General features: G+C 46.6%; 2 protein-coding genes across 2 annotated transcripts in view; both read right to left on the bottom strand.

The window, feature by feature from the left end:
- The window catches only part of RCAN1 (regulator of calcineurin 1), a 97,050-nt gene that overhangs the window by 33,308 nt on the left and 39,149 nt on the right, over positions 1–24,593 (bottom strand). The window lies entirely within an intron of this gene.
- LOC136323772 (elongation factor 1-alpha 1-like) overlaps positions 435–24,593 on the bottom strand; it is a 59,469-nt gene continuing 35,310 nt past the window's right edge. The window contains 5 exon segments of the mRNA XM_066255569.1: positions 435–558; positions 561–1,739; positions 1,742–1,854; positions 17,139–17,206; positions 18,272–18,337. Of these exon segments, the coding sequence (XP_066111666.1) occupies positions 467–558; positions 561–1,739; positions 1,742–1,854; positions 17,139–17,206; positions 18,272–18,337 (1,518 nt within the window). The 3' untranslated portion in view covers positions 435–466.

Genomic DNA, 24,593 nt, shown 5'->3' with positions numbered 1-24,593 from the left:
GCCATCTCTCAGTAAGAGAAAGATAGAACCATTCTTGAAAAGAAGTAGTGTTGCTCAATAACCTGAGTCTGAGAGATAGTTTTGCAACTTCAAAGTAGTTTCTATGACCTTTGTCATGGGATGAATTCATAAGCCCACTCCTAAATTCATAAACTGAAGTCTTTTTTATTTTTCTCATTAAACTTTGCTTTAATGAGTCTCAAAATCCTGTGACAGGTTTTTGGTCAAGTTGTTTCCATTAAAAAGTATTGATTTTTAAAAACTAGTAACTTAAAAACTGCCACACACACAAAAACCCAAATGGTCCACAAAATATACTCTTTTCCTTCTGAAGGTTTTTATGATGCATTGTAATCATTAACTAGTCTTTTACTATTAAACTTAAATGGCCAATTGAGACAAATAGTTCCGAGACCATTCTTCTATTACTGATTAAGACCGGGGTGGCAGGTATTGGGGATAATATTCATTTAGCCTTCTGAGTTTTCTGGGCAGACTTGGTGACTTTGCTAGCTCCAGCTGCCTTCTTATCCACCGCTTTGATGACACCCACAGCAATTGTCTCATGTCACGAACAGCAAAATGGCCCAGAGGAGGATAGTCAGAGAAGCTCTCGACACACATAGGCTCGCCAGGAACCATGTCAACAATGGCAGCATCACCAGATTTCAAAAACTTTGGGCCATCTTCCAGCTTTTTGCCAGAACGGCGGTCATTCTTCAACTCAGCAAATTTGCAAACAATATGAGCTGTGTGACAATCCAGCACAGGTGCACAGCCAGCACTGATTTGGCCTGGATGGTTCAGGATAATCACCTGAGCTGTGAAGCCAGCTGCTTCCATTGGTGGGTCATTTTTGCTGTCACCAGCCACATTGCCACGTTGAACATCTTTGACAGACACGTTCTTGACACTGAAGCCCACATTGTCCCCAGGAAGAGCTTCACTCAAAGCTTCATGGTGCATTTCAACAGACTTGACTTCAGTTGTAACATTGACAAGAGCAAAGGTGACCACCATGCCAGGTTTGAGAACACTGGTCTCCACTCGGCCCACAGGTACAGTACCAATACCACCAATTTTATAGACATCCTGGAGGGGCAGGCGCAGGGGCTTGTCAGTTGGATGAGCTGGTGGCAGGATGCAATCCAGAACTTCAAGCAGTGTGGTTCCGCTGGCACTGCCATCTTTACGGGTAACTTTCCATCCCTTGAACCAAGGCATGTTAGCACTTGGCTCCAGCATGTTGTCGCCATTCCAACTAGAAATTGGCACAAATGCTACTGTGTCAGGGTTGTAGCCAATTTTCTTAATGTAGGTGCTGACTTCTTTAACAATTTCCTCGTATCTCTTTTGGCTGTAGGGAGGCCCAGTGGAATCCATTTTGTTAACACCAACAATCAGTTGTTTCACACCCAGTGTGTAAGCCAGAAGGGCATGCTCGTGGGTCTGCCCATTTCTGGAGAAACCTGCTTCAAATTCACCAAAACCAGCAGCAACAATCAGGACAGCACAGTCCACCTGAGATGTCCCTGTAATCATGTTTTTGATAAAGTCTCTGTGTCCTGGGGCATCTATGATGGTCACATAATACTTGCTGGTCTCAAATTTCCACAGGGAGACATCACTGGTGATACCACACTCACGATCAGCCTTCAGTTTATCCAGGACCCAGCCATACTTGAAGGAGCCCTTCTCCATCTCAGCAGCCTCCTTCTCGAATTTTTCGATGGTTCTTTGTCGATCCCACCACAGTTGTAGCTCAGATGGCCAGTAGTGGTTGACTTGCCGGAATCTACGTGTCCAATGACTACAATGTTAATATGAGTCTTTTCCTTTCCATTTTGGCCTTGACTTAGTGGTGGTTTTCATGACACCTGTGTTCTGGCGGCAAACCCATTGCAAAAAAGACATAAACTGAAGTCTTAATCCCCAGTACCTTAGAATGTGGTTATATTTGGAGACAGGGACTTTAAAAAGATAATTAAAGTTAGATGACTTCATTAGGGTGGCCATAATCCTACAGATCTGTGTCCTTATAAGAAGAGGAAATATGGGCACATGAAGGGACAGCAGAGATGTGCACAAAGGACAACGTGAAAACAGGGAGGAAGCAGCCCTCTGCAAGCCCAGGAGTGAGGCTTTAGAAGAAATCAGTCCTGCTGACACCTTGATCTTGGACTCAGCCTCCTGAACTGTGAGGCAGTGAATTCTGCCACCCAGTGCGTGGTCCTTTGCCACACCAGCCCAACGACACTAACACAACCTCCAGCATAAGCGTTAACAGTGGGAAACGTGCCCACTTTGAACTACTGCTCTTCCTGAACACCCTCCCACATAAGGTCTCTGCAGAAACCCAAGCCCCTGTCTACATTTGCCTTAACATTTTCAAGAGAAAGTCTCAGGAAGGAACAAGAAGACAAGAATGCAGCAACAGCTCCAGTCCCCCAGTGTAGACACACCCAGCCACCTCAGACATGCTCCATGGTATGCAGCACTTTACCGCGTACCTGGTGGGATTCATACCCTGCCTTCACCCAGCACCGAGCTGGAAGTTGGTCATTCATGTATGCAAAACCACATAACTCTCTGATGTTGACAAAGGCAGACAAGCTACTCTGTGACAACAATTAAACTTGCTTTTCCAAATGCCACGCTTTTGGCAATCATCTGGATGGGGCACTTTTATTCCTAAACAAAGACCCAAGGAAAACAGAGGGAAGGGCTTTCGAAGGCATCCATTACATTAAGAGAGACCACTGAGGATGTATGCATGCCAATTGTAACTACTTTTATTCCTACATTCAGAACGTTGTTTCTTTTCAGACCAGGTGGTCTGCTGGATGGCCTCTCCCTGGAAAAGTCACAGAAATTCACCCTCACAGGAAATATCTATAACAGTTTCTTCCTTGGAAAAAATAATGACAAACCCTGAATCACATTTCCTCGGATCTTAAAATAATGATGTTGATAAAAAATTTTTTATCATTGCTGGTTTATTCAAAAATTCTGTGCTAATAAAATAACCAGCTAAGGATTTAAACTATTTCCATTGGGACCATTGAGGGAAAATGAGGTGATCACTTTGGCCTGACAGTTCTTCAGCTAGTCCAGAACCCATGTTCTCATTTTTTAAAAATTTTAATTTATTTATTGCATTGTGTCTCCCTGAATGCATCCCCCCTCCCCCGTATTCCCCTCAACATCTCCCTTACCCCCTCCCAACAGTTCCCTCCCCCCTTCCCTTCAGGTTTAATTCCGTTCCTCAGTTCACACTGTTCCTTGGATTCCTCAAATGAGTGAAGTCATATGATAATTTTCTTTCTCTGCCTGTCTTATTTCACTTAACATAATAGTTTCCAGGTCCATCCATGTTGTCGCAAAAGGTAATAGATATTTCCTTCTTTTTCATGGCCCCATAGTATTCCATTGTATATATGTACCACTGCTTTTTAATCCACTCGTCCACTGACGACACTTGGTCTGTTTCCAGATCCTCGCTATTGTGAACAATGCTGCCATAAACATGGGGGTGCATTTCTTTTTTTGAGTCAGTGATATGGCGTTCTTGGGGTATATTCCTATAAGTGGGTGGCTCGGTCAAAAGACAGTTCCATTTTTAATTTTTTGAGGAATCTCCATCCTGTTTTCCACAGTGGCTGCACCAGTCTGCATTCCCACCAGCAGTGCAGGAGGGTTCCCTTTTCTCCACATCCTCGCCAGCACTTATTCTGTGTTGTTTTGTTGATGAGCGCCATTCTGACTGGTGTGAGATGGTATCTCATTGTGGTTTTAATTTGCATTTCTCTAATGATTAGTGATGTTGACCATTTTTTCATCTATTGGCCATCTGTATGTCCTCTTTGGAGAAGTGTCGATTCATTTCTTTTGCTCATTTTTTGATTGGATTGGTTGTCTTCCTGGTGTTGAGTTTTACAAGTTCTTTATAAATTTTGGTTATTAACCCCTTATCACATGTATTGTCGAATATGCTCTCCCATTGTGTGGTTTGTCTTTCTATTCTGTTCTTATTGTCTTTAGCTGTACAAAAGCTTTTTAGTTTGATATAGTCCCATTTGTTTATACTGTCTTTTATTTCACTTGCCTGTGGAGATAAATTAGCAAATATATTGCTGTGAGAGCTTACTGCCTATGTTTTCTTCTAAGATGCTTATGGTTTCACGGCTTACATTTAAGTCTTTTATCCATTTTGAGTTTATTTTTGTGAAGGGAGCAAGTTGGTGGTCTAGTTTCTTTTGCAGGTAGCTGTCCAATTTTCCCAGCACCATTTGTTAAAGACTGTCTTTACTCCATTACCATTTGATGATTATGAAATACAGCAACTGCAGAAGTTTCTAGGCTAGGACAGTCCCCTGGTGAACATTCTCTCTCGACTCTTTCTTTAACTCAACTTTAAGGAATTCATAAACCTCTTAAACTTTTGTTCATAGAACTAGCAATGCCCCTTGGGCATTGAAGTGGAAACCCCCGCTTACCCTTCTGAACTTCTGGAGCCCTTTCCCTGCACGTTAGAGGATGAGGTCAAATGGGCTATGTAAAAAAACTCAGAATGAAGACCCAGGAGTTAGTTAGCTTGTGAGTTTCATAAGAAGACTCAGATGACCAAATGTTCTAGAGAGTACCTTCATTCTTTTTTTTTTTATTTTTTTTTTAACTTTTATTAACTTTTAGAGAGGAGAGAGAATGAGAGAGAGAGAGAGAGAGAGAGAGAGAGAGAGAGAGAGAGAGAGGGAGAAGCAGGAAGCATCAACTCCCATATGTGCCTTGACCAGGCAAGCCCAGGGTTTTGAACCGGCAACCTCAGCATTCCAGGTCGACGCTTTATCCACTGCGCCACCACAGGTCAGGCCGAGAACACCTTCATTCTAAGAAAAGGGCCCAGTCAACAGAGAAAGGGAAGGACATGCCAACCTTCACGAGGCTCTGGCTGAGTTTGGGCAGCCAGTCACGTGCTCAGAGGATGAAGTGTGGTCAAGGTGCAAGGTGGGAGGGCCAGTAGGAGGCCCATACCAGGTGTTACTAGGTTCCTCCATCCTGGGTGTTTCCCAGCTCTGCCAAGGGGGTGTTACATGATGTAAAGAGACTTGAGGTCATGGACACATAAGAGCCTGTACTATTAGTATCAGGCAGTGGCACCCTTTAGGGTTGGGCCTCTCACTAATTCTGCAGACAGCGCATTACATAGTGCTGGCCTTGACACACACAGGGTGGCCCTGAGCCAGCAGCACTCAGCACCTGCGAGCTCGCGAGAAAGGCAGAACACTGGGCCCCACCTGAGATCTCCCCAAGTGAAGTGTGCATTTTAACAAGATGCACAGATGACTCCTGTCAATCACACTGTCTTCGTCTGGCCGGCTGCAGTAACAGAACACCATGGACTGGCAGCTTGTAACAACAGGTGTTTATTTGTCCCAGCTCTGGGGGCTGCAAAGTCCAAGATCAAGGCCCTGGCAAACTCAGAGGCTGGTGAGCATGTCTTTCTTGGTTCACAGACAGCCGTCCACTAGCTGTGCCCTCACCTGCAGGAAGGGGTAAGCCAGCTCTCTGGGGTCTCTCTGATAAGGACATTAATACTATTCATGAGGCCTCTGCCTTTGTGCCCTAATACCCTCCCAAAGGCTCAACCTTCTAACACCATCACATTGGGGGTTAGATTTCAACATATAAATTGGGGCGGGGGGGTCACAAACACTAGGTCCATGGCAACCAATAAGGTTTGAGAATCATGGTCCAGGGCAGAGAAGGAGGAGGAATGTGCGATTATTACCATGTGATGAGAACATTAAACTGTCCTGGTTGACCTGTGGACCAGCCATTCTCCATAGGAACCTCGCCAGACTGTCACAGATGGCAACAAGGCAAACCTGGTCTACAAAACTCTTCCAGAGAAAATGTTTACCAGGTTTCCAAGGGAATCAGAGTCAGCTAGAATTTCATTGATGTTCAATGGTAGTGTGCATATGCAGGTTCCATTCTTAGTCAAGTTGTTCCATTAGATATGCTGATTAAAAATATACACTTACATATACAAACACATCTACCTACCTACTTACCTACCTACCTACCTAGAGATGTATCTCCCAAGCTGTAATTATTGAATGCTCTATGAACTTATCAAGCATAACAGGCAGGGAAGAGATGACTTACTACTCAATTAATTTTATCTCACTGGCACTGCCAATAAAACAACAAACTTACTCCCTTCCATGTGTAGTTTTAGTGGCTCATACACTGTCAGTGTTTTTCTTTAGAGATGCAGTTTTACAGATGTTGCATGACTCAAATTGTAAATCTACCCCCTTTCCAGAAGTTTTTCTTTTTTCTTCAATGGGACCGTGGAAGGCCGGAGCAAGCTGCCTACTTGTGAACCTCTGTGCACCTTCCCCTAAATCACAGCCTCACCTGGGGAGCAGCAGCTCTCGTGCAGACCACAGACGGCATGGTTTTATATAAACCAGCCTTGCGGCATGAGAGAGAGTGTTGCAAGCGAGAGGAAGTGCAAGTGCCGCCCTGTTGTCACTGGCCACTTTTCAGACTTGACCTAGGAGACCCCATGGGCTTCCGGATAAAGAGTCCCCATCCCGAGTGGAGGGATGGTAGGCGCAAGTCCACTAGAGCTGATGACACAGATGGCCAACCACATAGAGGGCTGTGGTGCTTTTTGCTTCATGGGACTTCTCAGATTTATCTCAAAACTTAAGAGTGAACAAAAAAGAAAAAGTCCAGGTGTGTGGGGCATTGTGTACACGACTTAGAGTACTGTATATAAAGTCATGGAAAGTCCTGCCACTTCCTGATGGTGCCTGGCTCCTGCTGGCCACAGAGCCCTCTCCTGACTCATTCATTCCATGCTGAGTTTTCCATGGCTGACTCACCCCATCTCCTCCTTCTCTAATTTCCTGAAATGACTCTGATGAAGGTTATTCCACAGAAAAAGTGGAATTATATATAAAACTCAGAAACTTGAGGATGACATTAAAAGTCTTAACTCTGGGTCCCAAATACAGTTCTGGTCCCAAATTCCTCAGATGGACCGATAGTTCTGGGTTCTAGTGGCTATCCTAGTCCCTGATGTGAGGCGGGCAGCATAGTGCTGGGCTCAGGATCACAACTCAGTCAAGTCAGCCCCAGAGGCAGAGCTACCTGTGGGGAAACAAACAAGCTATAAGGCAGACATCTTTTTGAACCAAAGTGAGTTCTGAAATCAAGAAGTATGACTGGAATGCAGAGGTGACTATCAGCAGCACGGATGCTCCCGTTCTGAGAATGCCGTACCATTAGGCTCACTCTAAAGGGGCACTTCAATATTTAATCACCCATTTTTATTTTTTACATCATTATCAAAAGGAACTTGGAGGACTTGAACTTCCTTCAGTTTATGCTTTAAGGAAGATACATGTTTAAAAATAAAAATAACTGTGTTCTTCTGAAAACATTGCACATTTCAGATCTTTAGTTGGAGCCAATGGAAAGAAGGTGAACAACCCAATTCCCACCTAACTACTTTCTGTATTCACCTTGAGACTTAAAATTATTTTTCTTTTTCTAGTTAGCATCCTAAAAAGTATGTTTGTTTTAAAATGTGCATCACGCAATCACTTTCACCTAGAAATCATGACTTTTATTAGCATCACGTAGTATTTCTAATACCCGCTAAGAAACACTTCTTTCTAGTTGAGTTACACTCTGGGTGCTGGCAGTTAGGTTTCCGGTGCAGAAACCCTAGTGAAACAGTGGCCCAAGAGGCTGGGTCAGCGATGGCGGCTACAACCACCAGGTAAGGAGCTGCTGGGTGGGTGGGTATAAATAGGGTCAGACAGGCCCCACCAGAATCCAGGGATAAATCCACATGACACACAAAAGGAGAGACAACCAGTCACGGCATGCTTCCCAAGGTCCAGCTGACGTAATAGGGCGTTTCATGTAAATGAAAACAAAACACTGATTTGGACCCGTTTCCCAGACCCAGAATTCTACAGCAAACAGAGGGAGGAAGGGACATGGTAATGGGTTCTAGTGGGATGCCACCTCTGCTTCCGGACTGAGGGACGTCCTACCAAATGACCCAGTGTCTTCAGCTACAAAGGACTGTGGGTGGGGGCACCCAGGGGTAAGAGACAGAGAGCCTTGTCAACCAAGGCAATGGGCGTGTCTTATTTGGATTCTGATTCAAACACAATCATTACAAAAACAGGCTAATGGAGCAATTGGGGAAATGTGAACACAAATAGTCTGTTTGGTACTAACAAAGTACTGTATTTCCCCATGTATAAGATGCTTTCATGTATAAGATGCACTTTAATTTTGAGGCCCAAAATTTGAAAAAAAAAATCACATAAAGTTATTGAACTGAAGTTTTATTCATCATAAAATTCATACAACTCCTCATCATTGTCAATACTCCCATCTATTAGCTTGTCCTCACCTGTGTCTGATGACGAATCACTGTCTTCATATATTGCCTCATCCTGAGTGTGTATGGCATTTGAAATGCCACAATCACTGTATAAGACACACACAGTTTTTAGACTCTAAATTTTTTGAAAAAGAGTGTGTCTTATACATGGAGAAATAAGGTACTTTATATCTATCTATCTATCTATCTATCTATCATCTACCTACCTACCTTTTGTTTTTAGAAAGGAGTCTGTATCTCTTAGTGAGGCATACTGGCAGTTAGAATGGTGCGATGCCTGGTGGTGTGAGGACAGGAAGTGGCCCTCTACCTGCCGACACTGTTGAAGCCGGGTAACGAACACGTAGGGTGCATCAGACTGTCCTCTCTGTTTCTGTGTTTGAAAAACTCCATAATAAAAAGTTATTTTTAAAAAGTTCAAAGGCAAAAAGAAAAAAGGACTGAAAAACTGATAAAAGACTTCAAATAAGGGATAAGATGGTTTTCATAATAAAGTATATAATCCCCACTAGTTAAACATCCATAATTTGATTTTTAACCATTTCTCAAGAGCGCAGGCCTCTGATGAAAAACATCCTCTTCTGACCCTGAATGTACCCCACAGACCTCTCTTGGACATGGTTTACTTTTGTAACCACTGCAGTATGGTCCGTAGGGAAACTATCCAACAATTTTCAAAATGCTGGAGAATGGAAGTGCAGATGTGCCTCGTGGTCCCCAGGGTAAGAGTGGTGCTGCTGAAGGTTGGTGACAGATCTGGGTCCGGCCAATCACAGGACCTGAGAGGTGCTCTTCCTGGGCCGCTGCTGAAAGGTTCAAGTATTTTCTGTGTTTTTAAGCTGTGAAGACCACATGGGAGCCCCCAGTAAAGGTAACGCCCTTGCGACCAGACACCTTGTGCTTGCCTGGCTCGCCCCAGCCACCCACTTCAGAATTCAGAACTCCCACAGCAACCCGATGAGGTGTGCAGGGTGTGGAGGTGGCAGCTGGTGTGTTTTGATTTCATCTATGAAAAGACTGATACATATTATGTGATCACTCGATTTAGCGAGTGACTCAAGGAGAAGGCCAGAAATAAACCCAGCCCGACACTTTGAAATACCAGCATGCATCTAATAATTGACCATCACAGTGAACTATTTTCCACACCTGGGGAGGATGCTAAACTGAATGGTATCATGAGATTCATATGAGCAAGGATCAGGTGGCGGGGTTTAAAATTTCCAGGTAATTTTTAAAACTAATAAACACTTAAAACCACTTTCACATTTAAGGTACTAAACAAGTAAGCAAAGGTGGTATCCATTTTTCAAAGAAGGTGATGTTAACAGACTGATGAAGATGGGAACCAACAGCTGGCGTCAGCTGATAGCTGACCTCCCCCAGGCTCTGAGGCAAGCTCCTGCATCCCCTCTGCACCACCAGCCCAGGAAATGAGACGAGCACTATTTCTTTTTCACAGATGGGGAACCAAGGCAACATGTCAGCCTCGTTCCTTTGGACGTTTGACTCAGAATCAGAGTCTGGAGCAAAGTGACAGTGAAATTGTTCCTGGCCTAACACAGATGCTTAAAATAGTGAAGAATGATCCCTCATAGTCTGTGACAGACCGTGTTGACAAGTTCAAGCCGTCAAGGAGGTGCCTGTGGTCCCATGTACCACTGATAGAAAAAACATAATTCTTTGAATGCTGCAGACAGTTCATGAGACACCTGGTCACTGTGTGGAGGATGTCACCCCGTGTGGGAGTCCTGCACTAACATGCGGGTAAAGAAACATGCCACAGAGAGGCTGAGATCAAGGGCTTTCCAGAGTCAGCAACCTTGTCTAAGAAAGCAGGCCTAAGGCTCGGGCTGGGCCCTGCTTTAAACCTTACATACCACACCACCTCCACCTAAAGCACAACACAGTGACTGAGGCACAGGATGACCAGTAAGCTGGAACGGTATAGAAAAGGCACCATCAAGAACTACCAAAAGGCCCTGGCCGGTTGGCTCAGCGGTAGAGCGTTGGCCTAGCGTGCGGAGGACCCGGGTTCGATTCCCGGCCAGGGCACACAGGAGAAGCGCCCATTTGCTTCTCCACCCCTCCGCCGCGCTTTTCTCTCTGTCTCTCTCTTCCCCTCCCGCAGCCAAGGCTCCATTGGAGCAAAGATGGCCCGGGCGCTGGGGATGGCTCCTTGGCCTCTGCCCCAGGCGCTAGAGTGGCTCTGGTCGCAATATGGCGACGCCCAGGATGGGCAGAGCATCGCCCCCTGGTGGGCAGAGCATCGCCCCTGGTGGGCATGCCGGGTGGATCCCGGTCGGGCGCATGCGGGAGTCTGTCTGACTGTCTCTCCCTGTTTCCAGCTTCAGAAAAATGAAAAAAAAAAAAAAAAAAAAGGAACTACCAAAAAAGGAAGTTATCAAGAAAAAACTTTTATCCCTATTTAAGAAATCCGAGTTGGATTATCCATTTTAGGCACTGACCCCCAAAAAGTTCATTAGCAATGAACTTCTAATAATCAAAAGGTTGTATATATCCTTCAGATAGACAGACGGCCTGGTTAGGCCAAGGGTTTTGAATAGCAGAGCTCGTATTCTGGTTTCCCAAGCTGTGGCATCTTAGAAGAGATGCTGGTCTAGAAGTCAGGGTCCTGGCTTCTAGCCCCAGCTCGGGCAAAAGCAGTGCTGAGCACGTTTCACCACCCTGGATCTCAGCTCGTCTGCTGCAAAATCAACGTTAAAGATTCCTTCACTCCAAAACACTGAACCCAGAGAACCCATGAGAGTGATCACAGGGACGGGAAAGGCCATAATCGCATGTGATACAATTTAGTTGGTAGAATAAGACAGGCAGATGTTGGCACTTGCTAATAAAACACTATAGGAACATTTCACCGGAATACTAGAAATAGGTTTCCCATAACCATCATCATCATCATCATGAGACCATGAACAGCGGTCATCCTTGCTTCAGAGAATTCCCCTCAGAGTCGCTGGGAACTGTGAGCACACAGGGGTGGATGAGTGCTGCCTATTGATGCCAGGAAGCATTGGAAAACTCGGAAAACAGGATTGGGGAGAAGAAGAAAACTTGCCTGGCAAATAAAGTAGTGTCAGGAAGTTTAACACAATCTGTGTCTGAGTCACAGCACAAGATCCTTTCTGCAAGAATCCTCATCAAACCCTGCCTGTTTTCTCTGGAAAGTGATTGTCACGCTTGAGAGGGAGCTCAGACACGGGCAGCTTCGTGCAGGGCTCTGCGGCAGACCCTGCTATGGAGGTATCTCTGTGACTCTCACGGGTAGGCAAGAAGATAAAGAACTCGTGAGGGGCAGGAATGTCCTGCTGGCAATGGTCTGGCCAGCCTCATGCCTTGAATGCCACGCTCTGAAACAGCCTCTTGTTCCAGGGGGTTAAGTCAGTCAAAATACTCAGAAGTGGGTCCTACTGGAGTTCCTGACCTTCTGAGAGCGAGCTCACAGTTTCCAGTTTATGGTGGGGGCTCTGATGTATCATAACTAAGTTACAGCCAGCCTGCACTTTGAGGTTTACACGGTCTCCTGACATGTACCAACACATCTGAGTTTCCTGACACCCTTGAGAGGACAAAGGGAAGTCATCCTTCTCCCTCCCTCCCTCCTTTTCTCCCTCCCTCTTTGCAGAAACAAGAAGTGGTGAGCTCAGATTACTTGCCCAAATTATGTACCTCATAGCTGGCAATGTCAACATGCACGCTCATGCCCTCTAACTGTGTCCCAGGATGACTGTACCCACACACACCTTCCTGCGCATCCTTAAGCACCGAGAAAGGCCTGCCTTAGGTACATGGCATGCCCTCTGGTTTCTGTGATGAGCCCGTAAGCACGACTTATAGGGAACATCACAGAGCTCATTCAGGCATCAGGCTCTGAACAGAGAAAGGGTTAAGATCATTAAAAAAATTTCCCCCCCAAATTCATCTTTTATTCCAAGAAGTCAGGATCTAGGCATTTTCTTCTTAGATTTTTTTGTTATTATTTATTCATTTTGAGAAAGAAGGGAGAGACAGAGAGAAGGGGGGAGGAGCAGGAATCATCTCATTTGCACCTTGACCAGGCAAGCCTGAGATTTTGAACAGGCAACCTCAGCATTCCATGTCAACGCTTTATCCATTGCACCACCACAGGTCAGGTGGTTTTAGACATTTTCAAGTACTCTAATACAGACCCCAAATCTGCCTAAATTAATGATCCAGAGGGCATGATTTGTGACTCTAAGGAGACCATTTGCTAGGCGGTGGCTGGGAAGGGGCCAGTGAGAGAGAGAGAGAGAGAGACAGACAGACAGACACACACACACACACACACACACACACACACACACACACACACAGGGCTGGTTCTGAAATTCCCAGGAAACAGCTCCAAGTATGGGCACCAAACTAGGATTCTGTGAAGACGAGAGGCCTGACCTTTCTTTGGCATGTCTCCACCTTTTATACCTGGAACATAGTGGCCGCAGAGAGTAAGACAAAACGAGGGAAAAGAACAGAAGCAAAGGATGAACATCCACATTGCCGCTCGTGTCAATGTCGTGGACTCTGTGGGTCACCATCGAGGATGAGGACAGGGTTTTACAACAGAAGCTGTTCTGCAATTCTTTAATAGCTTTAATATTTAATATAATAACTTGAAATGTACCAGAAGGAAATCTGGTTGAAGTGACAAGAAAAAGAAAATGATGTGTTAAGACCTGGAAATACATACAAGATTTCACAAAGACAGCAGAAGCGTGATGTGTTTAGGAAGGGGAGTCTGGGGGGAAGCTGGACACCCTGGCGTTTAAGAAATAAAGAAACAAGAATGAATAATATACAGGCAAGCCGCTCTGACCACACCGAAAAACGAATGTTGCACTGAAATTCTGATTGGTGTAAAACACAGGAGAAAGGTTCTCAACCTATGCCAGGAAATTCATGACAAGGGGTTACTTTAAAATCTTTATTTTTAGTACAAAGAAAAATAATCCTTGTGGTATACTTGTAAACCGCGGTGGGACTGTGATGTCAGAAATAGTGACCTACCTGCGTAACTGACTTATCCCAAATGCTGCTTTAATGCTCTCAATGTGAACAAAAATACATCTGGACAGTTTCATCTTCCTCCACGAGTTAAAAATATTGTTGCCAGCTGTACTTGGCTGGTTCGGATGCTTCAGGCAGAGCTGCGAGAACTTTTTGGAAGATGTTTACCTCTTTCTGGATGACATGACAAAACAGCCAGTGACCTGAGTAATCCGCTGGTGAAAAAATGAAAGGCTGCATGGTGTCAAACCGAGCAAACCTGAACTGTAACCCAGGAGTTGTCTGTCACTGCCGCCCGTGCCAGGGGCCACACTGTCCCATATTCAGGAAGCTGAAGCAGCACACAGTGTCAGCACCAGCCCAACTGCGTGCTCCGTGGACGCAGGATTCCCCTGAAGACCCAGCTTCTCCCCAGAAAACCCTCTCTAGGACGCTGACCACCCCAGGGCCTCGGTGCGGCGGTCGAACATACCTTTCCCCACTGTGACTGTGTGAACGAAGGCAGCTCTCAGATGTCCCCTGAGCCCATATGCAGAGCAGCTATCCCACAGCTCTGTGTCCCGTCATGAACACATAAAACCATCAATGTACCCCGTTTACACAGGGATCATCTCTTCTTACGCTCATATTTTGGCTAAAATTCAACAAAATCTTCATGGAGCACTGATTCACCCTGTAGTGACATCAGTGTGGGTACATCTATATTCCCGGAAATCAAATTACTCTGTACTTCATAATTTCTCCCAAATACTCTGCTTTCTTCAGTCACCACTGATTGGATACCTACCACGTGCCAGGCATTCCCAAGACTGTATTTTTGTCTGGAGGTAGACACATGGGCAGTACGTGCAGAACACTGTATGACCATCGCCATGGGAGGCCCCGCTGCCACCAGTGGATAGCACCAGGAAGAGGCAGAACCTGAAGCCCCTCACCCCCAATCCCGTACTCTTAGGACCTGTATTGTCCAAGACACTTACAAAGTAATACTTTTACACAACAATGTGAATGTACTTAACGCTATGGAACTGCACATTTAAAAATGGTTAAGAGGCCTAACCTGTGGTGGCGCAGTGGATAAAGCATCGACCTGGAATGCTGAGGTCGCCGGTTCAAAACCCTGGGCTTGCCTGGTCAAGGCACATATGGGAGTTGATGCTTCCTGCTCCTCCCCCTTCTCTCCCTCTCCCCCCCCCTCTCTAATAAAAAATGAATAAATAAAATCTAAAAAAGTAAATAAATAAATAAATAATTTAAAAAATGGTTAAGATGGTAAATTTTATGTCATGTGTATCACGCCACAATTTAAAAAATCAACAACCTCCCCTGGCCGGTTGGCTCAGCGGTAGAGCGTTGGCCTGGCATGCGGGGGACCCGGGTTCGATTCCCGGCCAGGGCACATAGGAGAAGCGCCCATTTGCTTCTCCACCCCCGCCCCCTCCTTCCTCTCTGTCTCTCTCTTCCCCTCCCGCAGCCAAGGCTCCATTGGAGCAAAGAAGGCCCAGGCGCTGGGGATGGCTCCTTGGCCTCTGCCCCAGGCGCTAGAGTGGCTCTGGTCGCGGCAGAGCAACGCCCCAGAGGGGCAGAGCATTGCCCCCTGGTGGGCAGAGCTTCGCCCCTGGTGGGCGTGCCGGGTGGATCCCGGTCAGGCGCATGCGGGAGTCTGTCTGACTGTCTCTTCCCGTTTCCAGCTTCAGAAAAATACAAAAAAAAAAAAAACAAAAAAAAAACCACAACATAAAAAATCAACAACCTGAATTGCGTCAAGAGCAAACATCAGACGAATGCAAACTGAGGGACATTCTACACGACGGGCCTAAGCCCTCAAGTATACAGGTTATGAAAGACCAGGACAGGCAGGGTCGAGGAGTTGTTTCTAGCCTAAAGGGGCCTCAAGGTTGGCCACGCCAGCCTCGACTGGACCCTTTTGCTACAGGGGACATCACTGGGACAAACGGGGACTTTTTTTTTTTTTTTTTTATTTTTCTGAAGCTGGAAATGGGGAGAGACAGTCAGACAGACTCCCGCATGCGCCCGACCGGGATCCACCCTGCACGCCCACCCGGGGGCGATGCTCTGCCTCTCCGGGGTGTCGCTCCGTTGCAACCAGAGCCACTCCAGTGCCTGGGGCAGAGGCCAAGGAGCCATCTCCAGTGCCCAGGCCATCTTTGCTCCAATGGAGCCTCGGCTGCGGGAGGGGAAGAGAGAGACAGAGAGGAAGGAGAGGGGGAGGGGTGGAGAAGCAGATGGGTGCCTCTCCTGTGTGCCCTGGCCGGGAATTGAACCCGGGACTCCTGCACGCCAGGCCAATGCTCTACCACTGAGCCAACCAGCCAGGGCCTTTTTTTTTTTTTTTTGACAGAGACAGAGAGTCAGAAAGAGGGACAGACAGGAAGGGAGAGAGATGAGAAGCATCAATTCTTCATTGCGGCTTCTTACTTCTTCATTGATTGATTTCTTATATGTGCTTTGTCCAGGGGGCTACAGCAGAGCAAGTGACCCCTTGCTCAAGCCAGCAACCTTGGGCTCAAGCCAGTGACCATGGGGTCATGTCTATGATCCCACGCTTAAACCAGTGACCCTGCACTCAAGCTGGTGAGCCGCACTCAAGCTGGAGATCTTGGGGTTTCAAACCTGGGTCCTCCATGTCCCAGACTGATGCTTTGTCCACTATGCCACCGCCTGGTCAGGCCAAACAGGGACTTTAAACAGAACCTCAAGATTGCATGGCAGGGCTATATGACCAGTTCCCACGTCAGGGCCGTATGGTGTCAGATCCTGAATTAGGGTTGCACAGCATCAGTGTTCTGACCCAATGGTTTCATTGTCATGATCTAGACCAGGGGTCCCCAAACTTTTTACACAGGGGGCCAGTTCACTGTCCCTCAGACCATTGGAGGGCCGGACTATAAAAAAAACTATGAATAAATCCCTATGCACACTGCACATATCTTATTTTAAAGTAAAAAAACAAAATGGGAACAAATACAATATTTAAAATAAAGAACAAGTAAATTTAAATCAACAAACTGACCAGTATTTCAATGGGAACTATGGGCCTGCTTTTGGCTAATGAGATGGTCAATGTCGGGTTCCATATTTGTCACTGCTAGCCGTAACAAGTGATATGATGTGCTTCCAGAGCCGTGACGCGTGCGTTCCACGTCACCGGAAGTAGTACTGTACATGAGCGACGCCGTGCTTTGCGGTGTGGCCACATACAGTACTCCAGGAGCACAGGATGCATCCGCCTCCTGTGATCCTCTCACTGACCACCAGTGAAAGAGGTGCCCCTTCCGGAAGTGCGGCGGGGGCCAGATAAATGGCCTCAGGGGGTTGCATGCAGCCACCGGCCGTAGTTTGGGGACCCCTGATCTAGACGCACATCTGTGTTTTAAGGAGACAGTCTACTGCATTTGGGGTGGTGGAGCATTGGCAACTACTTTCAATGGCTTGGGAAATAATTACTTGTATTGAACTTGCAACTCTTCTATAACAACAATCACTCCCCCGCCCCCAAAGAACTTTTACATCAAGTCAGGTGAGAGGGTGGTGGTGGACCTGGGCCACCCAGGACAGAATCCCAGCTTCCCCTGTGTGCTGTGCAGTAGACACCCTGGGCAAGGCATTCCTCTCTGCACGCTCTGTTCCTCACCCAGCACCCTGGACCAGCTCAGACAGCTGGGAGGAGTCGGCAGGAGAGTCCTGTCCATGTGGCATGGACTGGGTGGGTGTGGAGTGTTCACAGTGTGGGAATTGCTGTCATAGGCACAGGACGGCTGCTTCTGTGATGTCACCTCCGCCTCTGCAGAGCTCACAGGGAGGGACATCTTCCCTCAACAGACCTGCACCGAGCACCAGGCTCACAGTCATCCACATCACACCATGCCCTGGGTCTCCAGGATAAGGAACACTGGAAGACAGGCCCATGCCCTTGCAGAACTGACATCTAAAGCTGAAAGTTCGTGAGTTTGACATTAGCTTGACTCACATAAGAAAACGCTGCGTGCTCTCTAGTGAAATTCAACTTAGGGCCAATATTGGCATGCCATTTCTGAGGTAAAAATCAGGATTTAGTGATGTTAAAGCTGAAAAATGGCTCAGACTTTCTGGAAAACAAGTCAGTTCCATTCAACACTGTTTATGAAGGGTCTATGACCTTGGGCATCAGGGGGCATAACTTCCTCTGTTAAAGAAGATAAACTGTATGAAGTGTTTATGTCAGAGCTGTTTATGACAGATAGCTACTCGGGACACAAAGGGAGCGTATTCTCCGTGGGAACCGGAGCTCCCGCTTACGGGGAGCTAGGCCAATGCCGCTCTGCCTGCACCATGGGCAGGAAGGCACGGAAGGGCAGTAACCTTCCGGAACTATGGGCACCCCACCTCAGGGGGGGACAGCTCAGAGTGCAGGGGATAAGTAAGAATAAAGCTGGGGAGGCAAGCAGGAGCAGGCCGGGCGGCAGAAGAACCGGGACAGTGTCCGATGAGAACCACGGGGAGGGATAGGCTATGACCAGGAAGGCAACTTGGGTCCCTCAAAGCAGTGGTCCCCAACCTTTTTTGGGCCATGGACCGGTTTAATGTCAGAAAAGATTTTCATGGACCGGCCTTTAGGGTGGGACAGATAAATGTATCATGTGACCGAGACAAGTGTCAAGAGTGAGTCTTAGACGGATGTAACAGAGGGAATCTGGTCATTTTTAAAAAATAAAACATCGTTCAGAATTAAATATAAATAAAACGGAAATAATGTAAGTTATTTATTCTTTCTCTTCAGACCAGTACCAAATGGCCCGGTCCAAATGGGTACCGGTCCGTGGCCCGTGGGTTGGGGACCACTACCTCAAAGAACTGGATGTGAACAGAGATCAGAGGTGAGAGGGAGAACAGTGCAGAGGCTGGGATAGCGGCCAGCTGGCAGGTGAGGGGCCAGGGAGGCCCCGTGCAGTGGAGCTGGGCCAGCACCTCAGAGCAGAACAGAGCACAGGTGAGGGCTGTGAGATGTGTGCTCACACTCTGGGAAGGACTGGATGTCAAAAGTACTACAAATTGGACATACTGTAAACTGATTTTCTTTCCTGAAAAGTTTATGAAATGTCATCATTATAAATAAACACATTTGTAATTTTACACCCAGGATTTGACCTCCCCCTGTGATTGAGGGCAATCCTACCCAAGTGTGGACAGTGGACAGGGGCCAGTCTGCGATGAGGTGAGGACAGAACTGGCGATGAAGGGTTTAGGCACTCATAGTGCAATCTATCAGAAAAATTGCATGTCATTTAATAATTTGAAAAAGTTAAGGCTTGTGTTTTGCATGTCCTTTTGTTCCCCTTCATCGTTCTGGTAATGTATTTTTGTTGTGCTGTATTTATTAGTGGGCCAGACAATGGAAATGGAAACAAAGCAGGTCTTCCTCGCAGACAGTTTGACAAGTGCCGATTGAAAACACTGCTCAGTTTCTGGGCTCAGAGGCCAGCGTGGTCCACACAGAGCCACCAGCGCCAATCCTGGCTTTAGTCCACCCCTGCCCGATCCGGGCCACTGTCCAATGCACACGGTGGCTGGGATGGGAAACTGCCATAACATACAATTCCACAGCCATATCTGGGGGACACTCTAAAGACCACTCAGCCGAGTGTGTGTGTCACACACATATCACAGCAGACTACAAGACACACCTGCACGAGACGGGTTCCCCTGGATAGCACCAGAACCCCCCTCCCGACCCACACCTCTGTTTTCTGTCACTTTCAAAGACATTATTGGGTAGATCCAAAGGCCTTCTGGAAAATTTGCAACTTACATTTAATAACTTACACCCTCTGGAAAATTTGCAACTTACATTTAATAACAACTTGGCCATAGAGAAATGACGTACGTCTTAGCTCAAAGAGCTCACAGTGTCTCCTCCATAAGGACCAAGTCTGTGTGCCTGACAGGCTCCACTGGGCGGGGCTCACGTCTGGATTTGCTCACACTGTGTTTGCCTGTGTGCACAGTGCGGATGGGGCCACGGGAGTGTGCCCTTGCGACAGGTAAGGCCTTCTATGCTCACTGTCTTGGCAGAGCGCCCTCTTCCCCTGTGTTGGGGACGCAAGGCTGGCTCTTCTGATCACTCAGGGGCAGTGTCGACTCCACGTCTGACCAGCTGCCTTTCTGGAACGTGCTAGAAAACGTCACAGTGGAGAGGGTGATAGTTGGCTTAAGAGAGGCGAGAACTACTTCAGAGCCATGCAGAGATGAGATGGACTGCCGGGGGACAGAGGCCTGGGGACAGAGGCAGCTGCCCTTCACTGCTTGCTGAGGCTGGGCAGCCATGTGGCACGGTCAGGACGGGCGAGGCAGTCAAGTACAGATGGCTTCTGGACGAGGCAGACTTCTCCCAGCCCAGGCTACACTTCTGTGTGAGGAACGCCACACCTGCCTAGAGGCACAGCGCCTGGGTTTGTAGCAGGCTGCTTTTCAGGAACAAATGCAGGCCCACGTACCATGTGCCTAGATGGTGAAAAGTTATCCATCAATAATAAATTTTAGGCCCTGGCCAGGTGCCTTAGTGGATAAAGCGTTTACCTGTGTGCCACAGGTCATGGGTTCCACCCCTGGTCACAGCATGTATGAGATGCAATCAATGAGTGCATACTAAATGGAACAATTAAGTGAAACAATGAGTTGAGGCTTCTCTCTCTCAAATCAATGGAAAAGTTAAAAAAAATTAAATAAAGGTTATATCTTCCTACCTTGAAAAAAAAGATGGACATTTGCAGTGGACTGAATGTTTGTGTATACCACCAAATCCATATCTTGAAACCCTAATCCTGATGGGATGGTATTTGGAGGTGGGGCCTTTGGAATGAGATTAGGTCATGAGGGTAGTGCCCTTGTGATGGGATTAGTGCCCTTAGAAGAACAGGTCAGAAGGGGCTTGCTCACTCTTTCCAATAAGCAGGACATGAGAAGGGGCCGGTCATCTATAACCTAAAGAAGAGCTCTCACCAGAACCCACCCTTCCTGGTGTCCTGCCCCAGATTTGCAGCCTCCAGAGCTGTGAGAAACACGTTTCTGTCAGTTAGAAGCCATCTCATCTGTGGCATTTTGTTACAACAGCCTATGCCGACAGTCACAGTAACCTGCAGGGCAGGCACAACATTCGGACACTCAAACACATTGGAGTTCCTCATTGGAAGGTGACAGAGACCTGACCCCTTCTTTTCCTACCTCTGCCAGTAGCCCACACCCTGGGCTCCCATCCCAAGGGGCCTGTCTATACTAAGTGGGCACCCCAGATGACATGTGGAAACTCAGCCCACAGCCCCAGGTGACAGCTTCTCTTCGTCACCTTCTGGCTTAGGAGGGCACCACCTGTGACTTGGTCCATGGATCTGGGAAATAGACCTCTACTGACCTTGAAAGTGTATTTGGGCCATTTGGAGAAGGAACTACAGGGCCCTGGTACTAAAAATGAGACGTAAATGGAGGGTCTAGGGCAGGGGTCCCCAAACTACGGCCCGTGGGCCACATGTGGCCTCCTGAGGCCATTTATCCGGCCCCCGCCGCACTTCCAGAAGGGGCACCTCTTTCATTGGTGTTCAGTGAGAGAGCACAGGATGCATCCTGTGTGCTGTATGTGGTGGCGCCACAAAGCGCAGCGATGCGGGACGCACGCGTCAGGGCTCCGGAAGCGCATCGTATCACTTGTTACGGCTAGCATTGACAAATATGGAACCAGACACTGACCATCTCATTAGCCAAAAGCAGGCCCATAGTTCCCATTAAAATACTGGTCAGTTTGTTGATTTAAATTTACCTGTTCTTTATTTTAAATATTGTATTTGTTCCTGTTTTGTTTTTTTACTTTAAAATAAGATATGTGCAGTGTGCTTAGGGATTTGTCCATAGTTTTTTTATAGTCCGGCCCTCCAACGGTCTGAGGGTCTGGTGACAGGGGTCTCCAAACTTTTTACACAGGGGGCCAGTTCACTGTCCCTCAGACCATTGGAGGGCTGCCAAATACAGTGGTCCTCTCACTGACCACTAATGAAAGAGGTGCCCCTTCCAGAAGTGCAGTGGGGGCTGGATAAATGGCCTCAGGGGGCCGCATTGCAGCCTGCGGGCCGTAGTTTGGGGACGCCTGGTAGAACATGGGGTGTGGACAGAGGAGGGCTACGGAGGGAAAGCACTGGGCTGGGTGGTGCCCCGTGGCCTGCGTCTGTGGGCAGTCCTGGTTACAAGACTAACATGGCCATGGTCCCCTTCCACTCCCCAAAAGAACATGGTTTCTCTAGCCTCCAGTTTCTCAGAGAACAGGAACCAAACTCTTTTTGCTTTTCCTTCCCTGCTCTTACTGGGATGTGAGCCTCCCGCTCAGGACCTGAGCTCAGCTCTGAAAGCCAGCACAGCTATCGATACATTGAGGGGAAGCCTGGTACACACCAAATGCTGACCTGCTTCAGCTCTGCAGCTGGCAACAGGGCAGGTGCATCTGGACACCTCAGCAGCCCCTCCAGCAGCCAGAGTCCACCTGGAATTCCGACCCTCTTGTGTACTTCCTCCCCTACCAAACCTGTCAGAAGACCTTGCTATATAATTACATTGGCTGTTCAGAGCTTGACCTCCACTATGTTTAACCTTTTGGTTAACTTAGAGAATAGGCAGCGATGTGAAGTTGTCACTGGTGAGAGATGGCAGGGTACGGGAGCAGAGGCATGCTAGTGTCACCTCCCTTCCTTGACATTGACCGTGGGCGGGTAGCAGGGCATGCTTTCATTCACAGAAATTGACATGATGTCGTGTAATCTATGTTTAAAACTCCTTTCCCCAGCCAGACTCAAGTAGCTGAAAACTTTAACAACAGCCCATAAAAAGAGTAATCACAACTAAGGAGAATTCTCAGAGGGAGGATGCTTTATAAACAGAACACATTTAAATGCAGCAAAGTACAAGTTGGTTTCCTGATAAAATTTTGCTGAAAAAAAAAATTTGCCCTTAGAATCGACTAAATGTAGTCCATAAAAATTAGTTACACTTACCTCTTTAAAATAAGGATCATGTCAAAGCATGAAATGTACTTTTAATTAAAGAAATCAAATTTCCCTAATAATGTCAATCAATCCATTTTAAATTTAAATTATGCAGAAAATACAGATAAAAATGTTGAATGACTTTACAATGAGTCACTAAGGCACGTTCATTTAATTTGGTAAATCACAGCAAACTGCTTTTACTTGCAAGCCCATCAAAGACCTAACTGCATTATCACTAACATAATTTATTACTAATATAATCAGTGACTAAGAAAAAGCAGAGGAAGATGATCCCGCTGCAAGAAGAGTCCTCTTTGTCGCTAGGGAAACTCAGCGCCCAGCGGTCCTAGGATGGTAGGCTTGAAAATATGCAGAAGTAACTTGCACTTTATCTGAAGGGCACATGTGCATCTGTGGGAGAGAACACATGCACTGAGCTCCATTATGACCATGTGCTTTCATAAGAGCCTGGTAGGAAAGCCTGGAGCTAACGGGCTCAGGAGATAGTTCCTCCCATCCCCTGAGGGGCTAGAATATCAAAGGTTGAACACACAGACGTGACTTTCTGTCCAAGACCTACTGCTTCTCGGGTGGCAGAGAGAAGAACACAGCGAACAGAACGCAGAGGGATGGATGCCGTTCTGACCCTGCCTGCCCTCTTTTGGGCTCAGTTTCATCAATTATAAAATACAGAAAATCCTTGAGGTCTGGGGCCATGGTACAAGAGGTGACAGGGGACTCATGGTGGGGCTGCAGGACGGACCCTTCTGCACAACAGGGCGGCACCACTTTGTTCTGTTTACGTGTTGGGTTCATTTAAAGAAGACATTTCATTAAATCAACAAAAACCAAAACATAAGACCAGTTCCAAATCACTGAGTTTGATTGCTATGGTTTCTCCCAGTGACAATATTCTTAGTCTCATAAAGGTGGAAGATTTTGGCTCATCTGGACTCTGCTCCATTGCAAGCCAATGCCAGTCAGCTGGAAATTCTGCGTGCAAGACATAATGACTCTCTCGGGTGAGGCTCTGGTTTTACAAGGCATCCAGGATGCCATTTGAACATGACTTGTTTTAAATGGGAAGATTTTTAACACTATATTTCCAGGGGTCATGTCTATGGTTCGTTAAATGCAAAGATTTTAGCAGACACCCTCAAATTTGGGGACCAAATGTTTCCAACTTCTTTTTTGTTTCGGTTCTTCCTGGGACACTTTGGCATGATGATGGGGACTGAGGGAGGTAGGAGGGACACACAGCGAACATTAAGTCACGAACTTGGACAATGTCAAGATTATTTAACTAATCTCCAATATTAATCATCACTGATGAAAACATGTTGCTTTTAGTTTGGTTAGGTCCCTCATGAATGTCCTGTTACCATGCTTGCTTTGCCAAATTTCAATCCCATGTGTGCTCAGAGGTTCTAATTATTGGATGTTAAAAAACCAAGCCAATTGGTCCCACTACAAATCCATCCCATATAACTTCAGATGGTTTCCATTCACCATTTGTTGCTTTGGCAGATGTTCCATACCTTTCTATACCACGGAGTCATCAATTGAGTCAACGAACTCAACTTCTACTATACAAGGCTATCAAGGCCAAGAAACATGAACGAATGTCTCCCCTCTGGACCACAACATTTTCCCACATCTTGGCTCATTCTTAGCTCCTTCTCTATGATGCCAATAAGAAGCATCCTTCCTCCTTCCCAAAGACAAAGCCTTCATCTGTTCCCTCCCACCTCCTGCAGGTCTTACTCCGTCTTACAATTACTCCTACTTATAATGTCTGTCATCACTGTTATGATGTACATTGCTTCTGTACTCAGTAGAAAATTGCCAAAATTATCTGTCATGAAGATACTTAAAGATAGAAAATGTAAGAGATATAGAATACCAATTTAGAAATCCCAACATTCACACACCAGGGTTCTGGACAGAAGAGAAAGAAATGAAGGGGGGAAATTAAGGAATGGTAAAAACCAAAAATTCCTCAGGTCTAAAACAGCTGAGTCTTCAGATGGAAAGAGCTCACCACATGACAACAGGAATAAAGACCTTTCAAAGTGTTCCAGAAT

This window comes from Saccopteryx bilineata, chromosome 2, assembly GCF_036850765.1.
Source record: "Saccopteryx bilineata isolate mSacBil1 chromosome 2, mSacBil1_pri_phased_curated, whole genome shotgun sequence".
Classification (NCBI taxonomy): Eukaryota; Metazoa; Chordata; class Mammalia; order Chiroptera; family Emballonuridae; genus Saccopteryx; species Saccopteryx bilineata.
Note: the sequence above shows the minus strand (reverse complement) of the source record. Positions and strands in the feature narration are given on the sequence as shown.